The sequence below is a fragment of the Euphorbia lathyris genome, chromosome 10 (assembly GCF_963576675.1).
Source record: "Euphorbia lathyris chromosome 10, ddEupLath1.1, whole genome shotgun sequence".
NCBI classification, from domain to species: Eukaryota; Viridiplantae; Streptophyta; class Magnoliopsida; order Malpighiales; family Euphorbiaceae; genus Euphorbia; species Euphorbia lathyris.
Window position 1 is genome coordinate 48,546,506 of NC_088919.1, and position 19,938 is coordinate 48,566,443.

The 19,938-nt window shown below is 40.4% G+C and overlaps 1 protein-coding gene across 4 annotated transcripts; it reads right to left on the reverse strand.

The window, feature by feature from the left end:
- Window positions 1–10,776: 10,776 nt before the first annotated feature.
- Window positions 10,777–19,006, reverse strand: LOC136209038 (uncharacterized). Of its 4 annotated transcripts, XM_066000383.1 has the most exons (6): window positions 18,676–19,005; window positions 13,768–16,147; window positions 13,533–13,600; window positions 12,156–13,441; window positions 11,706–12,073; window positions 10,777–11,615 (listed from the first exon to the last, which is right to left on the reverse strand). In XM_066000383.1, the coding sequence occupies exons 4-6, from the start codon at window positions 12,460–12,462 to the stop codon at window positions 10,893–10,895; spliced, it is 1,398 nt and encodes a 465-aa protein (XP_065856455.1). In that variant the 5' UTR covers window positions 12,463–13,441; window positions 13,533–13,600; window positions 13,768–16,147; window positions 18,676–19,005; the 3' UTR covers window positions 10,777–10,892. The 4 variants fall into 4 exon arrangements, with proteins under 4 accessions (XP_065856455.1, XP_065856456.1, XP_065856454.1 ...); XM_066000384.1 differs by having other exon boundaries at window positions 12,156–15,891; window positions 16,013–16,147; window positions 18,676–19,006; XM_066000382.1 differs by having other exon boundaries at window positions 13,533–16,147; window positions 18,676–19,006.
- Window positions 19,007–19,938: the final 932 nt, after the last annotated feature.

Genomic DNA, 19,938 nt, shown 5'->3' on the forward strand with positions numbered 1-19,938 from the left:
GTCGGGTGTGATACCGAGCATTGTTATTCTTTAGAGTTTAGATTTGCATCTCTTGTGCGAATTCGGGAAAAAAAAATCAAAACCATCAGCCACTATTTTCTTCAGATATGTTTACCTCGTGAAAAATGTAAGAGAAAAAAATACAAAACCCATGCGATTCACTGAAGAAGAGAAAGTAAATATGAACAAACAAACCTAGATGCTTTAGATCTAGGTACGCATCAACAAATATGAAGCAAAGAACATACTTGATTCAATTGCAAAGCAGGAAATGTTCCTGGGGTATCGGAGAGATGTGATGAGAGATGTGAGCAGAAGAAAGATTAATAGCAGGAGATAAGAAAGAAACCCTAGTGCAAGAAGGTAATTCTACAGAATAAAAAAATCTCAAAAATGACGTCGTATGGGATTGTTGAGAAAGAAACCCTAGTGTAAGAAGGTAATTCTACAGAATAAAAAAAATCTCAAAAATGACGTCGTATGGGATTGTTGAGGATTATGAAGATAATCCTAAAAGCATGAGGATAAAATTGGAAACCAAAAATTTGAAATTGAAATCAATTGAATTTACTTTTACTGTTTCTTTTGTCATCCTCTTTTAATTCTATAGAATAATAATTACACGTGTATTATACTCGTAGTTCCAAATTAAAATAAATCAATTCGAGATGTTATGTCGAACCAATAAAAGACAACCAAATTAATTCAAATCGATGTAAAAACGTCATTCGAACTCATAAACGAAGTTAATTCGAATCGATGGGAAAACGTCATTCAAATTCATAAACCAATTCGGATCGATGTGAAAACGTTATTCGAATTCGTAAACCAAGTTAATTCTAAACAATGTGAAAATGTTATTAGAATTCAATCATAAACTCAAAATCTCATTTATCGTATATATACGTAAATTAAAATAGATTTTTTCGATAAATACCATTGCATGTATGTTATACACGTAACTCCATATTAAAGCGAACCTAAACCCGATAATCCTAAAAACGCGAGTACCTGATTTACAACGACGATTTAAAGCAAAACATGTAGCAGACACATAGCAACACAATAGTTAATTAGTTAAATTAAATCAACCCACCCACGTTGCTTATGAATATAAGCATAGCAATTGGCAGCATTTCATTAACATAATATGCAATCCATTGCTCATATCCAACTATTAACATCCATATATAAAATACAAATTAGTTTACATTCTCAATCAATTAAGGAAAATGCTTTAAGGATGAATAAGAACTTACGTTTTCATGATTAGAATTCCTTTTCTGAATATGTTGTTTTTGAAGTGAGGATTTGGAAGGTGGTTTCTAGATCGAAGAAGAATAAGATCTCATATCTTGCATCCATTATTTTAATACCAACAAAAAAAAAACAGGGATAACAAATAATGACGATGTAGAATTAATTGATAACTGTATTAGATAACACAGAAACACAAAACAGAAATTGTTGGCCCAAAAAATAAAATAATTATTTTTATGTATATAAAATGTTTGGGTTATGTTTTTAGGATATAGTTTATATTTTCTAGAAATAATACACGTGCAAGCTAACCTTCAACCCATGAGAGAGCCCGACACCACGCGGGGCGTGTCCTCAATACGCAGCGCGTAAACAAGGCGTCCGGAGAAATCAACGTCAAAAACTCAATACGCAGGGCGTACTCCTTCACGCGGGACGCACTTGTCAATACGTCATGCGTAAGACGCATCCGCAGAGTGTTCCAAGATCAGAAGCTCCAATACGCAGGGCGTATCCACCAATACGCAGGGTGTACTCCTTCACGCGGGACGCGACACCAGAGACGCCACGTATAGAAACCAACAAGAAACGCACAAGGCCCAGTATCCGCCAACACGCAGGGCGTAGTAGGATATACGCGGGGCGTATCGTCTCTTCCGGCAACAGTTGGAAGTAGTCAATGGAAGTTGATGGAAGTTAGTGGAAGTTGAGGTAGTGGGGTGATGTGGCATGGAGGTAGTTGAGTTAGTTGGTGAATAATTACCAAAATACCACTCAATAATTACCAAAATGCCACTGAATAATTACCAAAATACCACTCCAAAATACTATAAATAGACCCCCTCCCCTTCATTAAAAATCACACTCAACACACATACAAACCCCTCTCTAAAGGTTACTCTCAATGCTCTCTAGTTTCTAGTTTTTAGTTCTTAGTTCTTAGCTCCTAGTTCTTCAAGTTCTTCAAAGTTCTTCTTTTCGTTCTTCGTTTTTCTTAGCTTCGATTCCTTTTTTAGCTCTCTTTAGCTCCAATCCAAGTTTCAATAGCCTCTTTCCAATTCCTTTCCAATTCAATTTAGCATTCCAAGCCTTTAATTTGCTCAATTCCTAGCTAAAACTCTGTTTTCAAATTAATTTTCCAGATTCGTCCAACTACTTTCAAAGCCCGATTTCGTCTGTTTAAAGTTATTTTTTGCTTTCAATCCCTTCGACAAAGTTGTTCCTGACGTCCTGAAGTTCGATCTAGTGTATTTATTTGCCCAATTCCATGCACAGAAACTCTATTTACAAGCCGATCTTTCCAGCCCAAATTCTTTTAGACATTCTGTTTCCAGAATTTTCCAGATTCGTCCAGTTATTTTCAACTCCCAATTTCGTCTATTTAAAGTCCGTTTTAGCCTTCGATCCCTTATAGAAAGTTGTTCCTGACATCCCGAAGTTAAATTTAGCCTATTTACTCGTGCAATTCCGTATTCATTAGCATCCAAACGAGCCTCCCGAAGTTAAGGTTTAAATCTGCCCCATTTGCCTACCAACGTTTTGCCATTGCCAAGATCACATACCGTACGGGCCCGACCGGTTGCAGCTCTCCAAGGACTTCACGCCGACACCAAAATTCAACATCAATCCGAGATAGCTATTGTGGCTCCGAGTTTGTTGTTGAATTCCAATTTTATTTTAATTGCATTTCAATTCCTTGTATTTGATTTGTTCTTCCAGTTCAATTGAATTAACTATATGTTTAGTATAGAAGTTCTTCAATTGTAATTCATTTTTCAATTTCATGCTTACCTCAAACACATGTATTCAAACCTTGATTTACATCAATAAAACACCGAATTTTTACCAAATCTCGTGTCAATTTCGCACTTTAAATTCCTTTATTTTCTCGTCTTCAATTTACCCGCATTAGCTTAAATAAAATAATTTATCTAGCAAAGTTTCTATAACGGCGCTAGAGACCCAAGAGGGACTTTTTCAATCCTTGCGTCCCTCGCCAATCTCTTTGATTAGATTTCAAGTTTTGGCGCGCAATTCCATAAACTTAACCGTCTTTAATAATTGAGAAATAATTTCTCTGGCACGCCCGCACCCTAACCACACATGACAAGGTTGAAATTAGCATATTCGCAAAATATCGCTAACAATTTTTGGCACGCCCAGTGGGACCTTTGTTTTAGGCTTTTGCCAAAAATTGTGTCTATACTCGTTTTTTTTTTGCTTTCTTAATTTTTTCCACACTTATTATCCCACTTTACCATACCAAAATTTATTAGCTATCACTAACAATTTTTGGCACGCCCAGTGGGACCAACAATTTTTATTTAGGCTTTGCCAAAAATTTCAAAAGCCTGTTTCTTTTCGTACCACGTATATATTTTTTATTCAGTTTTTTAAACCAATTGTTTTTCATGCTTTGCTTTTATGCCATTAATATAAGTATTTATTTGTTTTCTTGTTCTTTCTCTTTCAACATTAGATTATTAACTTAAATTCACCATTTTTACCTATAAGTACTCACGGAGGATGCCTCCTAGGAAGAACACCGGGAAAGATCCAATTCCATCGGAATCCGAAGAGAGTCAAAATCAGAACTGAGATCAGGGCAACGAACCCGCCATGCCTGAAGGTTGTGCGGCTGAGATCGTGAACAATAGCGGAGGTGCAAACCAACAACCACCTCAAGGCTCACCCATATTCGACGTGGCACCATTTTTAGCAAAGCTAGAAAAGCAGATCGACCAATTTCTACATGGATTTTCGCAATCCATGAGAAAAATTTATGAGGATGTGTGCAAGGCAATGCAAGCCAACAACGAGGCGATGAACAATTCCAACAAGGGACCAGCTCTCGAGGAAAGGATCGTTGATTTAACCGGAGAGATCAGCAAAATCCCGGAAAAGTGCGTCGAGCTGTTCACACAAAGGTCAACATCTCAAGGACCGGTAGACGGTGGGAAGAAAACACCGACATCAGGAGCTGGGGAAAGGTATACCCCGCCGCCAGCTCGAGAAGAGAATCTCTGGTTCAATGAGCGCGGTGACAGGATCAGCCCAGAACCTATTCAAGTCTCGCCACCTCAACAACAGTTCAGATCTCATACCGGACCTAGTAACCATGCCGAACATTACGAGGAAAGCTATGCTCGTAATGCGGGGGGCAATGTGAGACAAACCAACTTTCACCCACAACGGACGACGCACACACGCATGGAGCCCACCAACAACTTGGGAGAGGCCCAGCGCATAAGAAACATCGTCCAAGAGATCTATGGGCCAGCCGTGAGGGAAGTATACCGACCCGAGTTTCAGAAACCCTACCCACGACACTACGATCAGCTATACCCTTTACCCCACAATTTTAGAGTCCCTGATTTCACTTTATTTTCAGGAGAAGAAGGGCAATCCACCGTAGAACATGTGGCACGCTTCACCTTTCAGTGCAGCGGTTTGAGCATGGACCCAAACTTCGACATGTTACGCTTGCGGCTATTCTCAGGTTCACTAACGGGACCAGCTTTCTCTTGGTACACCACCTTACCATCCGGATCCATTCGTGGATGGGAACAAATGGAAAGACTGTTCCACAACCAGTTCTATCGAACGGAGCCCGAGATCTGTGTTGCGGAGCTGTCCCGAATGACGCAACGACATGGAGAACCGGTTGAAAATTTTATCAACCGATTCAAAAAGATGCGACATCGTTGTCGAATCAACATCCCCGAGGTCGAGTTCGTGAAAATTGCCCAACGTGGGTTGGAATTCGAAAACCGGAAGAAATTTCAGGGGATAGATTTTCGCGACTACTACGAGTTGGTGGCCAAGGTTTCAGAGTACGAGGAGTTAATGAGGGAAGATCATCGACGTAAGAAGAACTATGTGGGAAGCTACCAAGGGGAGGTACAAACGCATGAGGTAGCCATTGCCGACCTAACGAACACCGGATCTCGAACGTGTCCCGTGTTGGTAAAAAATCCCAAAGCACCAGAGGTAGTTAAAAGGATCCCAACCACACAATATACGTTTGACGTCTCGAAGACGGAAGAGATCTTCGACTACCTGCTAAAGGAGCAGTTCATCACATTGCCTCCTAGACATGTGATCCCATCCAAAGAAGAAATACACGGACGAAACTACTGTAAGTATCACGACAACTGGAGCCACAACACTCAAGCATGTTTTGGTTTTAGAAACGCCGTGCAGGATAGGATTAACCGCGGGATACTCCAATTCCCGGAAAAGAAGGAAAGCATGCTGATCGACGAGGACCCATTCCCAATAGCCAATATGATCAATGCCGCTTCACTAGCGTGGGGGGGGAAAAGGAAAGCAACAGGGTGACATGAGAACCCGACAGATATGGGTACCAAAAGCGACGCCATCAAAGTTGGAGGAAAGCTCAAGGCAATCACAGAATACAAAGATAAGAGACGTGCGACAACAACGGCCACGTTTCGTGACACCCTCGAGCACGTCACCCCTCAATCAATGGCAATTGAATAGCCACAAGAAATTCCCAAGGCCTCTCTCCAGGAATGCAAAGAGAAGACTAAGGAAAAGAGAGGCAGAAAAGAGAAATAGTCAAAAGGAGTCATCTAGCGTCAACTCCAACGATGCGAAAAGAGGAGGAAAAAACCAAGAGAAGAACCTCCAGATACGGGTTGGAGATTTCATCATACGGGTGGATTGTGCGGCTACCTCTTTAATCTTACCTTCGGACTTTAGAAGCGAAGAAATCAAAAAAGAATTCCCCAAGCCCAAGTACAAGGAGCAAGAAGACGCAGCACCGAAGGCACCGGGTGAAGAGGGCATGAAGAGGGTTTACTTTGACAAGCCCACTCCAAGGATGACTCGCCATATCAAACCTCTATACGTCAAGGCTCATGTAGATGGCAAACCAATCTCCAGAGTGCTCATCGACAATGGATCAGCCGTTAACATCATGCCTATGAAGATGGTCCTAGCCTTAGGGAAATCAGAGGAAGATATAATCTCATCAGAGGTGTCAGTTTCAGCCTTCACGGGAGAAATTGCAAAGACATACGGTGTCCTACCATTGGAACTCACCGTTGGCTCTCACACCACCATGACCGCTTTCTTCGTGGTAAATTCAACCGCGAGTTATCAGGCACTGTTAGGGAGAGATTGGATTCACTCCAACTCATGCATCCCTTCGTCTTTGCACCAACTTCTTCTGTTCTGGAAGGGAGACGAGGTGGAAGTCATTCGGGCAAACGAGAAACCATTCGAAACCTACTCAGATGTGGTCGAGGCTAGACTCTACGAGGAATCTGTAGGCCCAATCCGAGTGGGATCCAATTACAAAGAGCAATCATGTGGCGAAGAGATTAAGAATATCCTAAGGCTAACGGCAATCGTGCCCCGTCGAAGGCCATTCCGTGATGAACCGATAATTGAAGAGATTCCATGATTAAGACAACATCCGGAAAAGAAGCGGTAGCTTCAGCCGCTATATCAAAACTGAATGCACAACAACTAGCGGAGAAACTATGCCAGGAGGACGACATAAGGGTCTCAGAAATCGAAGCACCCAAAGGGATAGCAGAACTAGATCCTCAAGGAGAAGAAATCCAATTACAAGATCTGAAAAGGGCGAACCCAAAGTTAGAAGATGAAGGTTCCATGGCAGTCGACCCTCTAGACGAAGTGAACCTAGGGACAGAAGAGGAACCTCGGGTTACGTTCGTCAGTAGCTTACTACGCCCAACGTTAAAGGAAGCCATCATCGTTTTGCTTCGGAAGTTCAAAGACTGTTTCACCTGGAATTACGATGAAATGCCCGGGTTGAGCAAAGACGTAGTGGAACATAGATTGCCAATCAAACCGGAGTTCAAACCTTTCAAACAACCAACAAGAAGGATGAGCAAAGAGGTTGAAGGCAAGGTGAAGGAAGAAATAGAAAAGTTGTTCAAGGCTAAATTCATCAGACCAGCAAAGTACGCGGTATGGCTATCTAACGTCGTGCCTGTAGTAAAAAAGAACGGTAAATTACGCGTATGCGTAGATTTTCGCGATCTAAATCTAGCTACGCCAAAAGACATCTATGCGATGTCTATTGCCGATATGCTAGTAGATGCTGTGTCTAGAAATGAATTAATATCTCTTTGCGATTGCTATGCGGGATATAACCAAATCCCCATTGCCGAAGAAGACATTGCAAAAACGGCATTTCGATGCCCAGGGTCCATTGGTACGTTCGAATGGGTCGTCATGCCATTCGGTTTGAAAAATGCCGGCGCCACGTACCAAAGAGCAATGAATGCCATTTTTCACGATTTACTCGGCACCTCCATGGAAGTATATGTAGACGACATCGTTGTCAAATCCAAGCGAGAGACAGAACACGTCGGCCATTTGAGGAAGAGCTTCGAGCGGATGCGTAAGTACAATTTGAAACTCAATCCTCTAAAGTGCGCCTTCGGAGTCAAAGCAGGAAACTTCCTCGGATTTCTAGTCCATCAAAGAGGGATCGAGATTGACGACAATAAGGCAAAAGTAATCAAAGAAGCACAACCTCCGAAAAACAAGAAGGAGTTGCAGCGGTTCTTGGGCCAAGTAAACTACCTAAGACGATTCATATCAAACTTGGCTGGAAAATCCAAAGCATTCTCAGATCTGTTAAGGCTCAAAGACGAAGAAAGCTTCAAGTGGAACGACAAGCATCAAGCGGCGTTCGAAGAGATCAAAACTTACTTGAGCAACCCACCTGTGTTGATGCCACCAAGGGAGGGTACTCCACTCAAGCTCTATATATCAGCAACCGACGAGTCAATTGGATGCTTGCTTGCCCAAGACAATGCGAACCGTCATGAACAAGCCATCTACTATCTAAGTCGAACTTTGCTATCGGCAGAGACAAGATACAGCCCAGTCGAGAAGACATGTTTGGCTCTCTACTTCGCTTGCACGAAGTTGAGGCATTACTTGCTCAAAGCGAGAGTTTATGTGATTGCTAGCACCGACTTGATCAAATACATGCTAAACCAGCCTATCCTCTCAGGAAGAATAGGAAAATGGTCACTAGCATTGGCCGAGTTCACTTTCGTGTATCTCCCGCAATCCTCGATAAAAGGGAAAGCAATCGCAGATTTTGTATCCGATCACCCAACCAACTTTCAATATCCTGAGGAAGCAGAACTGCCAATTTATCTGACGCACAAAGAACCGTGGCAGTTGAAGTTCGATGGTTCAAGCACAGACAGTTCCAACGGAGCAGGAGTGATCATCACAGCCCCATCCGGAACTAAGACAATATTAGCGGTAAACTTGGATTTTGAATGCACGAACAACCAGGCCGAATATGAAGCTCTAATCATCGTCTTAGAAATCTTGATAGACCTAGGAGCGAAAGAGGTCAAGATTTTCGGTGATTCACAATTGGTTATCCGGCACCTAACAGGAGAATATAAATGCTCAAGTTTATCTTTGCTACCTTATTTCGCGTTTGCAATTCAACTTCTGGAAATGTTCGATGAGGTCAGTTTGGAGCATATTCCAAGAAATGACAATTGGGAAGCTGACGAGTTAGCCCAAATCGCTTCTGGAATGAAGATCTCCAAAGAAACAGCATACAAAGTCGTCATCATCAGGAGACAAGGTCATCCATCCGTGGCAGACAGAGGTGTCCAGTTTGAATCATTCGACATCGACATCAACTTAGCTCAGGATTGGAGGAAACCATTTACCGACTACCTCAATGACCCATCCAAAAAAGTGAAATATTCATTGAGCATTCAATCTCGAAATTACATGTTGATGGCATGTGATTCGTACCGTAAGAGCTACGACGGAATGCTACTCAAATGTCTCGGCTTTCCAAAAGCAATGGAAGTCATGAAGCAAGTCCATGAAGGTATATGCGGAGCTCACCAGTCCGGAAGGAGAATGCGGTGGCTTATTAATCGCCATGGGTATTTCTGGCCCACGATCCTACGAGATTGCATCACGTATGCGAAGGGTTGCAAGAAGTGCCAATTGTATGGCCAAGTCCAACGGGTGCCCTCAGAAGAGTTACACTCAGTTGTGAAACCATGGCCGTTTAGAGGATGGGCTATTGATCTAATAGGGAAAATATTCCCAGCTTCATCAAAAGGTCATTGTTTCATCATAGTTGCCACAGATTACTTTTCCAAATGGGTGGAAGCAGCACCAATGAAACAAGTCGGCCAAACACAAGTAATCCGATTCATCAAAGAGAACTTGATTCATAGATTCGGAATCCCAGAATCCATCACCACGGATCAGGGGACCATGTTCACAGGCGAAGATATGAACGAGTTCGTAGAAGAGTACGGGATTAAGTTGATTCACTCCACCCCATTTTATGCACAAGCGAATGGTCAAGCTGAGGCGTCCAACAAGATCCTGATCCAAATCTTGAAAAAGATGCTAGAAGACAATCCTAGAGAATGGCACAAAGTTCTCTCAGAAACACTGTGGGCCATGCGAACGTCTAAGACACGAGCGACCGGAGTGAGTCCATTTTTCCTAACATTTGGTCATGATGCAGTAATACCATTAGAAGTCATCGTACCTTCATTGCGAGTAATGCGTCAGAATGACTTGGAGCCAGACAATTATGTACAAGCCATGACCATGGAACTAGAAGATTTGGACTACGAAAGGCAGAAAGCGCTCGATTGCATGATGATCCAAAAGAAGAAAGTGGAAGACGTGTACAACAAGAAAGTCAAAAAGAAAAGCTTCAGAGAAGGCGAACTAGTGTGGAAGCTAATCCTACCAATTGGGACGAAGGACCGTGAGCTTGGAAAGTGGTCGCCCAACTGGGAAGGACCATTTCAAATCCACAAGGTGCTTCCCGGGAACGCGTATTGGTTAAAGAGCTTGGGCGGAGAACCACACAGGAGATACATTAACGGCAAATACTTGAAGAAATATTTCCAAAGTATGTGGGACGTAATTAATGTAGCAACCAGCCCGCAAGACGTAGAAGAGGCTCAACTACGCGCGGCGCACACCACAGACGCCACGCGTAAAATGCATCAATAAGGCGTTTCACGGTCAGGAACACAAATACGCGGGGCGTGTTCGACGATACGCGGGGCGTACCTCCCTACGCAAAGCTTAACACAAGAGACGCCACGCGTAAAATGCATCAATAAGGCATTTCAGGTTCAGGAGCACCAACACGCAGGGCGTGTTCGACAATACGCGAGGCGTGCATCCTCACACGCAGGGCGCTCCACCTATACACAGGACGTGTACTAGACGTGTGTAAAAGACAGACCCCAGGAGCTCGACTACGCGGGGCGTAACACCAAAGACGCCACGCGTAGTTATCATTGACTATACACTCCAGGATCAGAAGCTCGACTACGCGGGGCGTAACCAGGTACACGCAGGGCGTATGCGCTCTTTTTCTGGGCATTTGCAATTTTTCTGGGCATTTGTATATTGTCTTTTCAAGTGCTATAAGTGTTCGTCAATAAAAGAATAAATGTGCCATGGCCAAAAAGAATATATAGCAAATGTTCAAACGGTAATCAACTCACAAAACAATGTCCATTCGTGCTACACGAATAAATAAATGAAAGAATGAGCGTACAAACTCAAAACAAATAGGGAAAGTACGGGCAACCCGTGAACATACCTCACGGAAACAAACAAAAATCAGGCTTTGGGTATTGTGCCCAAGATTCACAAAGTTTGGAGGCAGCCTCTTTGTGTTGCTCGCTCTGTCGGTGCCATGCCAACATCTCATCATAATGATTGGCCAACCGATCTTTCTCACGGGCCAGCTCTTCCTCCATCCGCGGGAAACAAGCTCTAAACCCGGAACTGGCTCTAACCATTTCTGCTTTGGACGCTCGAGCTTCAGCCACCTCCTTCTCCAATGCCAAAAGACGCTCCTCTACAGCTGCAATTTTGGCCAATCGTTGCCTATCCGCTTCTTCAGCATCAACCAGAGCATTAAACTTCTTGCTGTAGGCCTCTAACTCTGCCATATTTGATCTAACTCGAGCTGCGAGACCTGCTGCCATGTTTTTCTCAGTAACATATGACTGATAGCAAAACAACACATGGTTCTTGGCGGATTTCAACGGCTCAGTCTTGAAAGGATGAGCACACGCACCCATCATTAGATCAAAATCAGCCATTGCCCTTGCAATACGGGTGGGAGTCCAGGAATCAAGAGGAGAAGCAACGAGCTTGCTAAGATTGGCACGAGCATCACTCAACGAGTCATCACTAGGCAAGGATGAATCAGCTGCAACAGTAGACGGTCCTTTCAAAAATGAAAAATCCAAGCCGGCAAAAGGATTATCAGCTTTAAGACCGACAGGGACCAACAAAGGACGCGCAAGGGCTGATTCCTGCCATATTTTCAGCAATTAAATCAATCAATCTAAACAATTCATCGCAAGCATGACTCATAAGTAACAGATTAGCAAGATCATACAAACCTGAGACAATGGCGCAAGGACCAGTCGGTTCAGAGAAGACGCAGAAGGAAGATGGGTTCGTGCCGGAAGTTGCAATGGAGTCATAGCCACCTCAGTCGAGTCCTCATCAAGAGACAAGGTGCCGAGCGAAGACATCAAGTTCCAACGTTCCCCCAGTTGATCCAGTGTTTCATCCTCGAAACCGAAGTATAGGCCCTCGTCGAAGTCGTCTTCTTCTTCCATTTGTCTCGCGGAAGGCCCTGCTGCAATAGCCACCCGCTCTCCTTCATCCATCATGATTGCCTTTCCTTTCCCTTTGTCGTTGGCGTCAAGCTCATTCGGAGCTAGGAAATTCGGATTGTTGTCTTTCCCTGAGCTACCGCTTGAGTCTACAAAAAAAAAATTAATTAATTATAAAAAAAATATATATGTAGAAAAATAATAATAGTAAAATAAATAAAAAGAGCTTACCAACATGAGGGATACAATGCTGAAAAACGGTCTCCCACCAAGCATCAAACGAAGGTTGATCCGATCCAAGTAGAAGTGGTCCCTGATCATATCCCGCATCCAGAACCGCAGCCACTATATCTTCATCACTAGCCCCACACCGCTGTGAAGGGGTAGGAAACGGGAGTTGCCCCGGGATAGATTGGAAAAAGCCTAACTGACGTGCCCAAAGACAGGGTGCATATAAGGTCAAACCGGGGTTTGATGAGCGCGAGATTCTAGTTCGGTCCACCCCGTGGTGTAACCGACGTGTCGCACATACCGTCATCCACCATTCAGCACCTTCATAGGGGGCAGCGGACAAGTAAGAGAGAGCCCAAGATGGTAGACACGAGTTATCCTTTTCCCAAAAAAGAAAACAGCTTGTTATGAGTAGATGGCACCAAAGTACGAAGAAATCTCACAACTACACTAACAGCCAAACTCGAAGAGCTGTAGCAAAGGTCCACGCCAAGATGTCCCGAAGTCTCCATTGACGAGGCGGTGGCCAGATGAGGGAAATAGATAAAAAGCCACAGCTGCAGCAGCCACAAACCACCTCTAGGTTTTATGAATGGTCTATCCTCAACAGTAAGAGCCAGGCGATGGAATGTCGAGGCCAACAACATAGTGCCAAGAGCTAAACGACGGCCCGAAGCCAGTGCCTTAGCAATGATCAATATTTCTGCAGTAGGTCTGAGGCCTAACGGCTCAAAAATATAATTGCTAAGCATCATCCACAGAAAATGCACATGATCCTCATCATCCAATTCCCTCTTGTCCAATTTCCTTCTGATCATTTGGACATAAGTCCCGGCCTCTTTGGATAAGATAGCCTTCACTTCAGGAAACGCATTCGTCTCAACACAACTCGGGACCTCCTCTCCGATAATAGGCAACCCCGTCAAAGCCACTACATCACGTAAAGTGATAGACATGGGACGCAACGGAAGGATCAACGAATTGCACACCGGCAACCAATAATTCAGCACCCCCTCCAGTACATTCACACAAGGAGTAATTTCATGACGGGTCAGACGAATAAAATCCCTAATGCCAACTTGGTTCCAAACACTCGCATATCTCGGCTCTAGGCGATCTACAAGGTCATTCCACCCAATGTAACAGCGAGAAAATATCAGTCCTTTCTTACTTGCAGGGAATTGATAAGTTTCTCTATGAAGGGCCAATTCGGTAGAACTGCTCATGGGATATGGGGGTAAAGGGGAATTATTCGCAGCAACAGGACTAATAGTAAAGACACTATCCTGAAATTGAAGTATAAACACGATCAATTAAGCCTACAGATGCTACCTTCAAATACATGATCAGGAAATTGCAAAGTTCATTGAAAATTACCTCCTGCAAGCCAAGTGTTATGCCTAAGTGAGAATCAGCGCGAATGGTGTCAGAATATGAACACGCAGCTGAGACAGACAGACACAGAATTTCAGCAATACAATCACATTCACACATTGTAGCTCTAAAATTCTTATATTTAATTCCAATTCAATTTATCAGCTTTTTCAATGAATATGATTCTACATACACAAAAGCAAAAGAAAGAGAAAGAAAAGAAAAATAGTTAGCATACCCATATTTGGAAGATTGAAAGCTTGATTCTGAATGCTTGTTGAGCTTGGGGAAAAAGAAAATAGCAGAAAAAAAAGAGAGTTGTAGATGGTTTAAGATAGAGAGTTCCAAGGAATTCAAATTCTAAAATCCTGCAGGATTCTTTTCTCTATTATCTTAAAAAAAAAAAAGTATTTAATAAAACTTCTTTTGTACATAAACTTTATTATTACTAATTCATTTATGCACAAAAAAGGGGGGCAATTGTTGGCCCAAAAAATAAAATAATTATTTTTATGTATATAAAATGTTTGGGTTATGTTTTTAGGATATAGTTTATATTTTCTAGAAATAATACACGTGCAAGCTAACCTTCAACCCATGAGAGAGCCCGGCACCACGCGGGGCGTGTCCTCAATACGCAGCGCGTAAACAAGGCGTCCGGAGAAATCAACGTCAAAAACTCAATACGCAGGGCGTATCCACCAATACGCAGGGCGTACTCCTTCACGCGGGACGCACTTGTCAATACGTCATGCGTAAGACGCATCCGCAGAGTGTTCCAAGATCAGAAGCTCCAATACGCAGGGTGTACTCCTTCACGCGGGACGCGACACCAGAGACGCCACGCATAGAAACCAACAAGAAACGCACAAGGCCCAGTATCCGCCAACACGCAGGGCGTAGTAGGATATACGCGGGGCGTATCGTCTCTTCCGGCAACAATTGGAAGTAGTCAATGGAAGTTGATGGTAGTTAGTGGAAGTTGAGGTAGTGGGGTGATGTGGCATGGAGGTAGTTGAGTTAGTTGGTGACTAATTACCAAAATACCACTCAATAATTATCAAAATGCCACTGAATAATTACCAAAATACCACTCCAAAATACTATAAATAGACCCCCTCCCCTTCATTAAAAATCACACTCAACACACATACAAACCCCTCTCTAAAGGTTACTCTCAATGCTCTCTAGTTTCTAGTTTTTAGTTCTTAGTTCTTAGCTCCTAGTTCTTCAAGTTCTTCAAAGTTCTTCTTTTCGTTCTTCGTTTTTCTTAGCTTCGATTCCTTTTTTAGCTCTCTTTAGCTCCAATCCAAGTTTCAATAGCCTCTTTCCAATTCCTTTCCAATTCAATTTAGCATTCCAAGCCTTTAATTTGCTCAATTCCTAGCTAAAACTCTGTTTTCAAATTAATTTTTCAGATTCGTCCAACTACTTTCAAAGCCCGATTTCGTCTGTTTAAAGTTATTTTTTGCTTTCAATCCCTTCGACAAAGTTGTTCCTGACGTCCTGAAGTTCGATCTAGTGTATTTATTTGCCCAATTCCGTGCCCAGAAACTCTATTTACAAGCCGATCTTTCCAGCCCAAATTCTTTTAGACATCCAGAATTTTCCAGATTCGTCCAGTTATTTTCAACTCCCAATTTCGTCTATTTAAAGTCCGTTTTAGCCTTCGATCCCTTACAGAAAGTTGTTCCTGACATCCCGAAGTTAAATTTAACCTATTTACTCGTGCAATTCCGTGTTCATTAGCATCCAAACGAGCCTCCCGAAGTTAAGGTTTAAATCTGCCCCATTTGCCTACCAACGTTTTGCCATTGCCAAGATCACATACCGTACGGACCCGACCGGTTGCAGCTCTCCAAGGACTTCACGCCGATACCAAAATTCAACATCAATCCGAGATAGCTATTGTGGCTCCGAGTTTGTTGTTGAATTCCAATTTTATTTTAATTGCATTTCAATTCCTTGTATTTGATTTGTTCTTCCAGTTCAATTGAATTAACTATATGTTTAGTATAGAAGTTCTTCAATTGTAATTCATTTTTCAATTTCATGCTTACCTCAAACACATGTATTCAAACCTTGATTTACATCAATAAAACACCGAATTTTTACCAAATCTCGTGTCAATTTCGCACTTTAAATTCCTTTATTTTCTCGTCTTCAATTTACCCGCATTAGCTTAAATAAAATAATTTATCTAGCAAAGTTTCTATAACGGCGCTAGAGACCCAAGATGGACTTTTTCAATCCTTGCGTCCCTCGCCAATCGCTTCGATTAGATTTCAAGTTTTGGCGCGCAATTCCATAAACTTAACCGTCTTTAATAATTGAGAAATAATTTCTCTGGCACGCCCGCACCCTAACCACACGTGACAAGGTTGAAATTAGCATATTCGCAAAATATCGCTAACAGAAATTAAACCCTAGAAGAAAGCAGAAGTAGAAGATTAAGAAATTGATAGAAAAAACAGAAATTAAACCCTAGAGCTTTGATGTTCAGAGCGAGAGAGCTTTGATGTTCAGAATGCAGTGAGAGCAGGAGAGCTTTGTCATTCAGAATGCAGAGAAGAGCCATAGAGAAATTGATTGAGAGAGCTTTGGTGTCACGTCTGTGCCTAAAAATATTAATTATTAACATCAAAGGAAATTTGCATATCAAATTCAATTAATTTTTATTTGGAATAACATTTCAAAATCATCATTTAATTCTATTAGATCGAAAATAACATCTTTCGATTAATCCTCGATTTATCAATAAGGGTTTGGTCCGCCAGACTAACGCGCAACGAGTTTTTTTAAGAAGCCTGGAATTATTACTAGGTGATTAAGCAATTTAATCCTAGCATTATTATTACGAAGTTTTGATTAGATTATTTAGAAAAAAACCTAAGTTAGGTGTCTAATTATGCCAGTGAATAGTTGGGTTTTTCATACTCATTTTGAAAGAATTAATTTACAACTACATATGGTTTATGTGTCAAATTGTTAAATACTACCAATTATCAATACAATAAAATACAAAAAAAAAAGAAAAGAAGTGCAGGTGTCATTTAATTATGAATTTATCACTTTAATTGTCTTGTGAGCTGTCATTTAATTAGAAGACTTAATGTCAGATCCGACCCTAAATGGCATCGGATACGACGATGAGACAAAATAATGAACGCCTATTGTTTAAAAGTACATTCCTCAATTCTAAGAAAAATAACCTCTGACTTATTACATAAGAACTTATCCACTTTATCACCATCAATTTAACCTTTAATTAACTCATAACTCATTACTGTAAGACCTGCACCCTACGCATTATTATCAATAACAAATTTTATTTCCTTTGATCTATAGTCATCAAACTATTCTCAAAACCAAATTCATTCACCAATAACATCAAATCTATATTTTTGTCTTTAATTCCTACACTATACGAACAATTGATTTAGAAATTTCTATAATGGCTAATTTAATAGTCCAATAACTTTTGACAAGTATTTAATCTAACCTAGTTAATTGGCTTGGACTTGATAATATTATCAAGCTTCCTACGTATCCCGGTATTTTGAAACTAGGAATCAAAGCCACGTAGTTCTATACACTTCCTTTCCTACTCTATCATCCTAATTAAAATCAACAACTTTCATCATCTTCTCAATACCTTTAGAACCAAGAGATAATTGAAGAAGAATTATCATCAATACCAACTCAATTCATCTTTTAACTTTGATTTCCACTCAGACTTACACTAATTTCAAAATATACTATGCTAATGCTTAATCAATTAAATATAGAAATTTAATTCAAAATATATATATATATATATCAAAATATACAAATTCATAATACCAACCTCTCTATAGCAGGTTCTTAATCAAAATGCAGTCAAGGACCTCAAACCCAAATCTGCATACTATAATTTCTGATTCTAACAGAAATAATACTAATTCAACACCTTTCAATAAATAAACTTGGTCTTTCCATTTAAGCTATTTGTTTGAACATCTATAAATAGTTATTTAGGACAGAGACAACTCTCAAAAGCTAAGTTAAACATCAACCTGATTTATTAGTTCAACAGTTTATATATATATCACAGCTTCAATAATTATTCTTGAGCCTATTCTGTCTGTCGAAACCGATTTGGCAGTCGATTAATTATCAAATCAGTACGTTCAAATGTTCTATTAGATAGGGATAAAATTGATCTTACCTGACAAAGTTAGGATAAAATTACATCATTTCAATTGAGACTTCCCCACAAAAACTACAGGATCAGATTTAACTCTTATCCGTATTTCCTTTCAACATGTTAAAGGATAACATCAAACCTTTATTTTATTATTTTTATTTTTATAGTTTTAAATCACAAACTTAATCTATAAAGAAAGCCAAAAATAAAATAACAAGTTTAGTTTCCCTTAATCATCAATACAGCTTAAGAGCAAACCATATTCACTTGATACTTTAATATTTTATTGACTTAATCCCTCCAATAATTGAATATTCCCACAAAGCAACATAAATATAGAACTAATACTGCCTAATCCAAAATGGATACTCTCTCTGCATCAAACAAAATATTATCCTATTCGTACCACTTAGGTTGAGAGAGAAAATTCACAGCTTTCCTCACTCGAACTGAATATCCCCACAGATACAAAAAAAAAAAGTTCAGAACCTTAAGACTATTATCCACACACAAAAATCACAAGCCAGTCCCTTTAAATTAGAATATGAACTTATATTTCACACACAGACGAATCATGTTTGCTCAGGAGTGCCTTCCAAAGCCTATAATGGCTTTGGTTGCACTTGAAGACACATTAAGAAGGTCTCAAATGACCCTTTTCAAACACAACCAGCCTCAGACATGTAAACAGAACCAGAACAAGGATAATAAAGATCTCATTCTCAAAATCAAAGGGGGTAACACAAAAAGGAAGTAATGAATATACAAACCAAATCAAAGCCAACAACAAATCGGTCTTACCACATGAATAAGCAAATTTGAAAAATATAACAGACACCCATCTCAAACCAAAAAAACACAGAATACGCTTTTGAGCCACTAGGAGTTCTTAAAAACTCACAAGAATCCTGAAGAAAAACTGAAATTGGAGAAGGAAATAGAGAGCAAAGAACCACAAACCTCAAACTTATCTCTGCATGTGAGTTATAGACCGACCTGACCTCCTCAAAGACTCGAAGGACTTCATCGGAGCGAAAACTACCACCACCGTCAATCAGAACTTGCCTAAATCAGACCTCCTAAGGGTCTGAAACTAAGCAAGAACCAAAGAAGACGATTAGGAGGGCTTAGGAGCGAGTAAACTAGAATGAAATCGAAGAGAAATAGGGATTGGAATCCATGGAGCTGACAGAGAAATTCGATCCCATTTTTAAGAGAGGCGAGAAAAGAAAATTCCCCCAAATTAAATCGTGATAGATAGCTGTCTTCAAGATTAGGGAAAAATTCCTAATTTACTTCCTCAACTACTAAAATATACCGTTAGATCCCTGAATGTTATAATTTCTCCTTTAATTTAATTTGACACTTCAATTTAACCTCCAAACTTCTAATTCAAGTGATTATTCGTTAATTTATTCGCCTTCATTTTCATCTTTATTTTCATTTTAAGAGCAAATCAAAAGTAATTGATTAATTATTCAATATCCATCGAAGAACTGAAAGTTCACCAATTACTCGAATGATCCAATTGGTTTTCAATATGAATCTTTATTATTTATTATCTCGATCACAAAAATTCATCACATATAACCGATCTCAATTCTTGTTAAAATTACACGTCGAGCTATATCCAGAATCAATAAAAATTAAATCAAATTGATATGAAAATCGTCCTTTGAATTAAAAACATATTTTATAAAAACAACTTCATATTCTACTACCATATATGTAAAATAAAATAATAAAAATTGTTTTTAGTTTAATAAAATACGATTACGTGTATATTATACACGAAATTCTAAAAATAGACTAATTTGAAATGTTATATAATTTAATATCAAATTCTAATTAATATGAAAACTTTTGGATACGGACGTGACACTTAATCTATCTACAAATCTCCTTCTTTCTTCCCTGCTCTATTGCTCTCTCTTTGTCGAATATGGCAAGGAATCCAAGAGCTCGGCTCCCATTCTCTTCCGTCGGCCATGACTGCCGGTTGAAATGAGTCTGATTATTCAGTTTTAGAAGAATTCGGTTCCAGTTTGTGGCGGTCTCCTTTAGTTCAGTTAGTTTGAATGGTTCCTCCTAGTTTTTTTTTCACGGATTCAGTCTCTCCTTGGTTGGATCTTAACATGCAGTTAAAGAGGGAAGATATTCTATTTTTTACGGTAAATCGTCATTGTCGGTACCTTTCTATGCACGATTTCCCCTTTTATGAAT

What these genes read in the sequence shown, in the direction of transcription:
- LOC136209038 (XM_066000385.1), bottom strand. Translation starts at nt 12,462, where the DNA reads ATGACGGTATGTGCGACACGTCGGTTACACCACGGGGTGGACCGAACT. An exon ending in GCATTGTATCCCTCATGTTG is followed by an intron (nt 12,074 to 12,155) that starts GTAAGCTCTTTT and finishes TTTTTTTTGTAG; the next exon opens with ACTCAAGCGGTAGCTCAGGG. An exon ending in TCCTTGCGCCATTGTCTCAG is followed by an intron (nt 11,616 to 11,705) that starts GTTTGTATGATC and finishes AAAATATGGCAG; the next exon opens with GAATCAGCCCTTGCGCGTCC.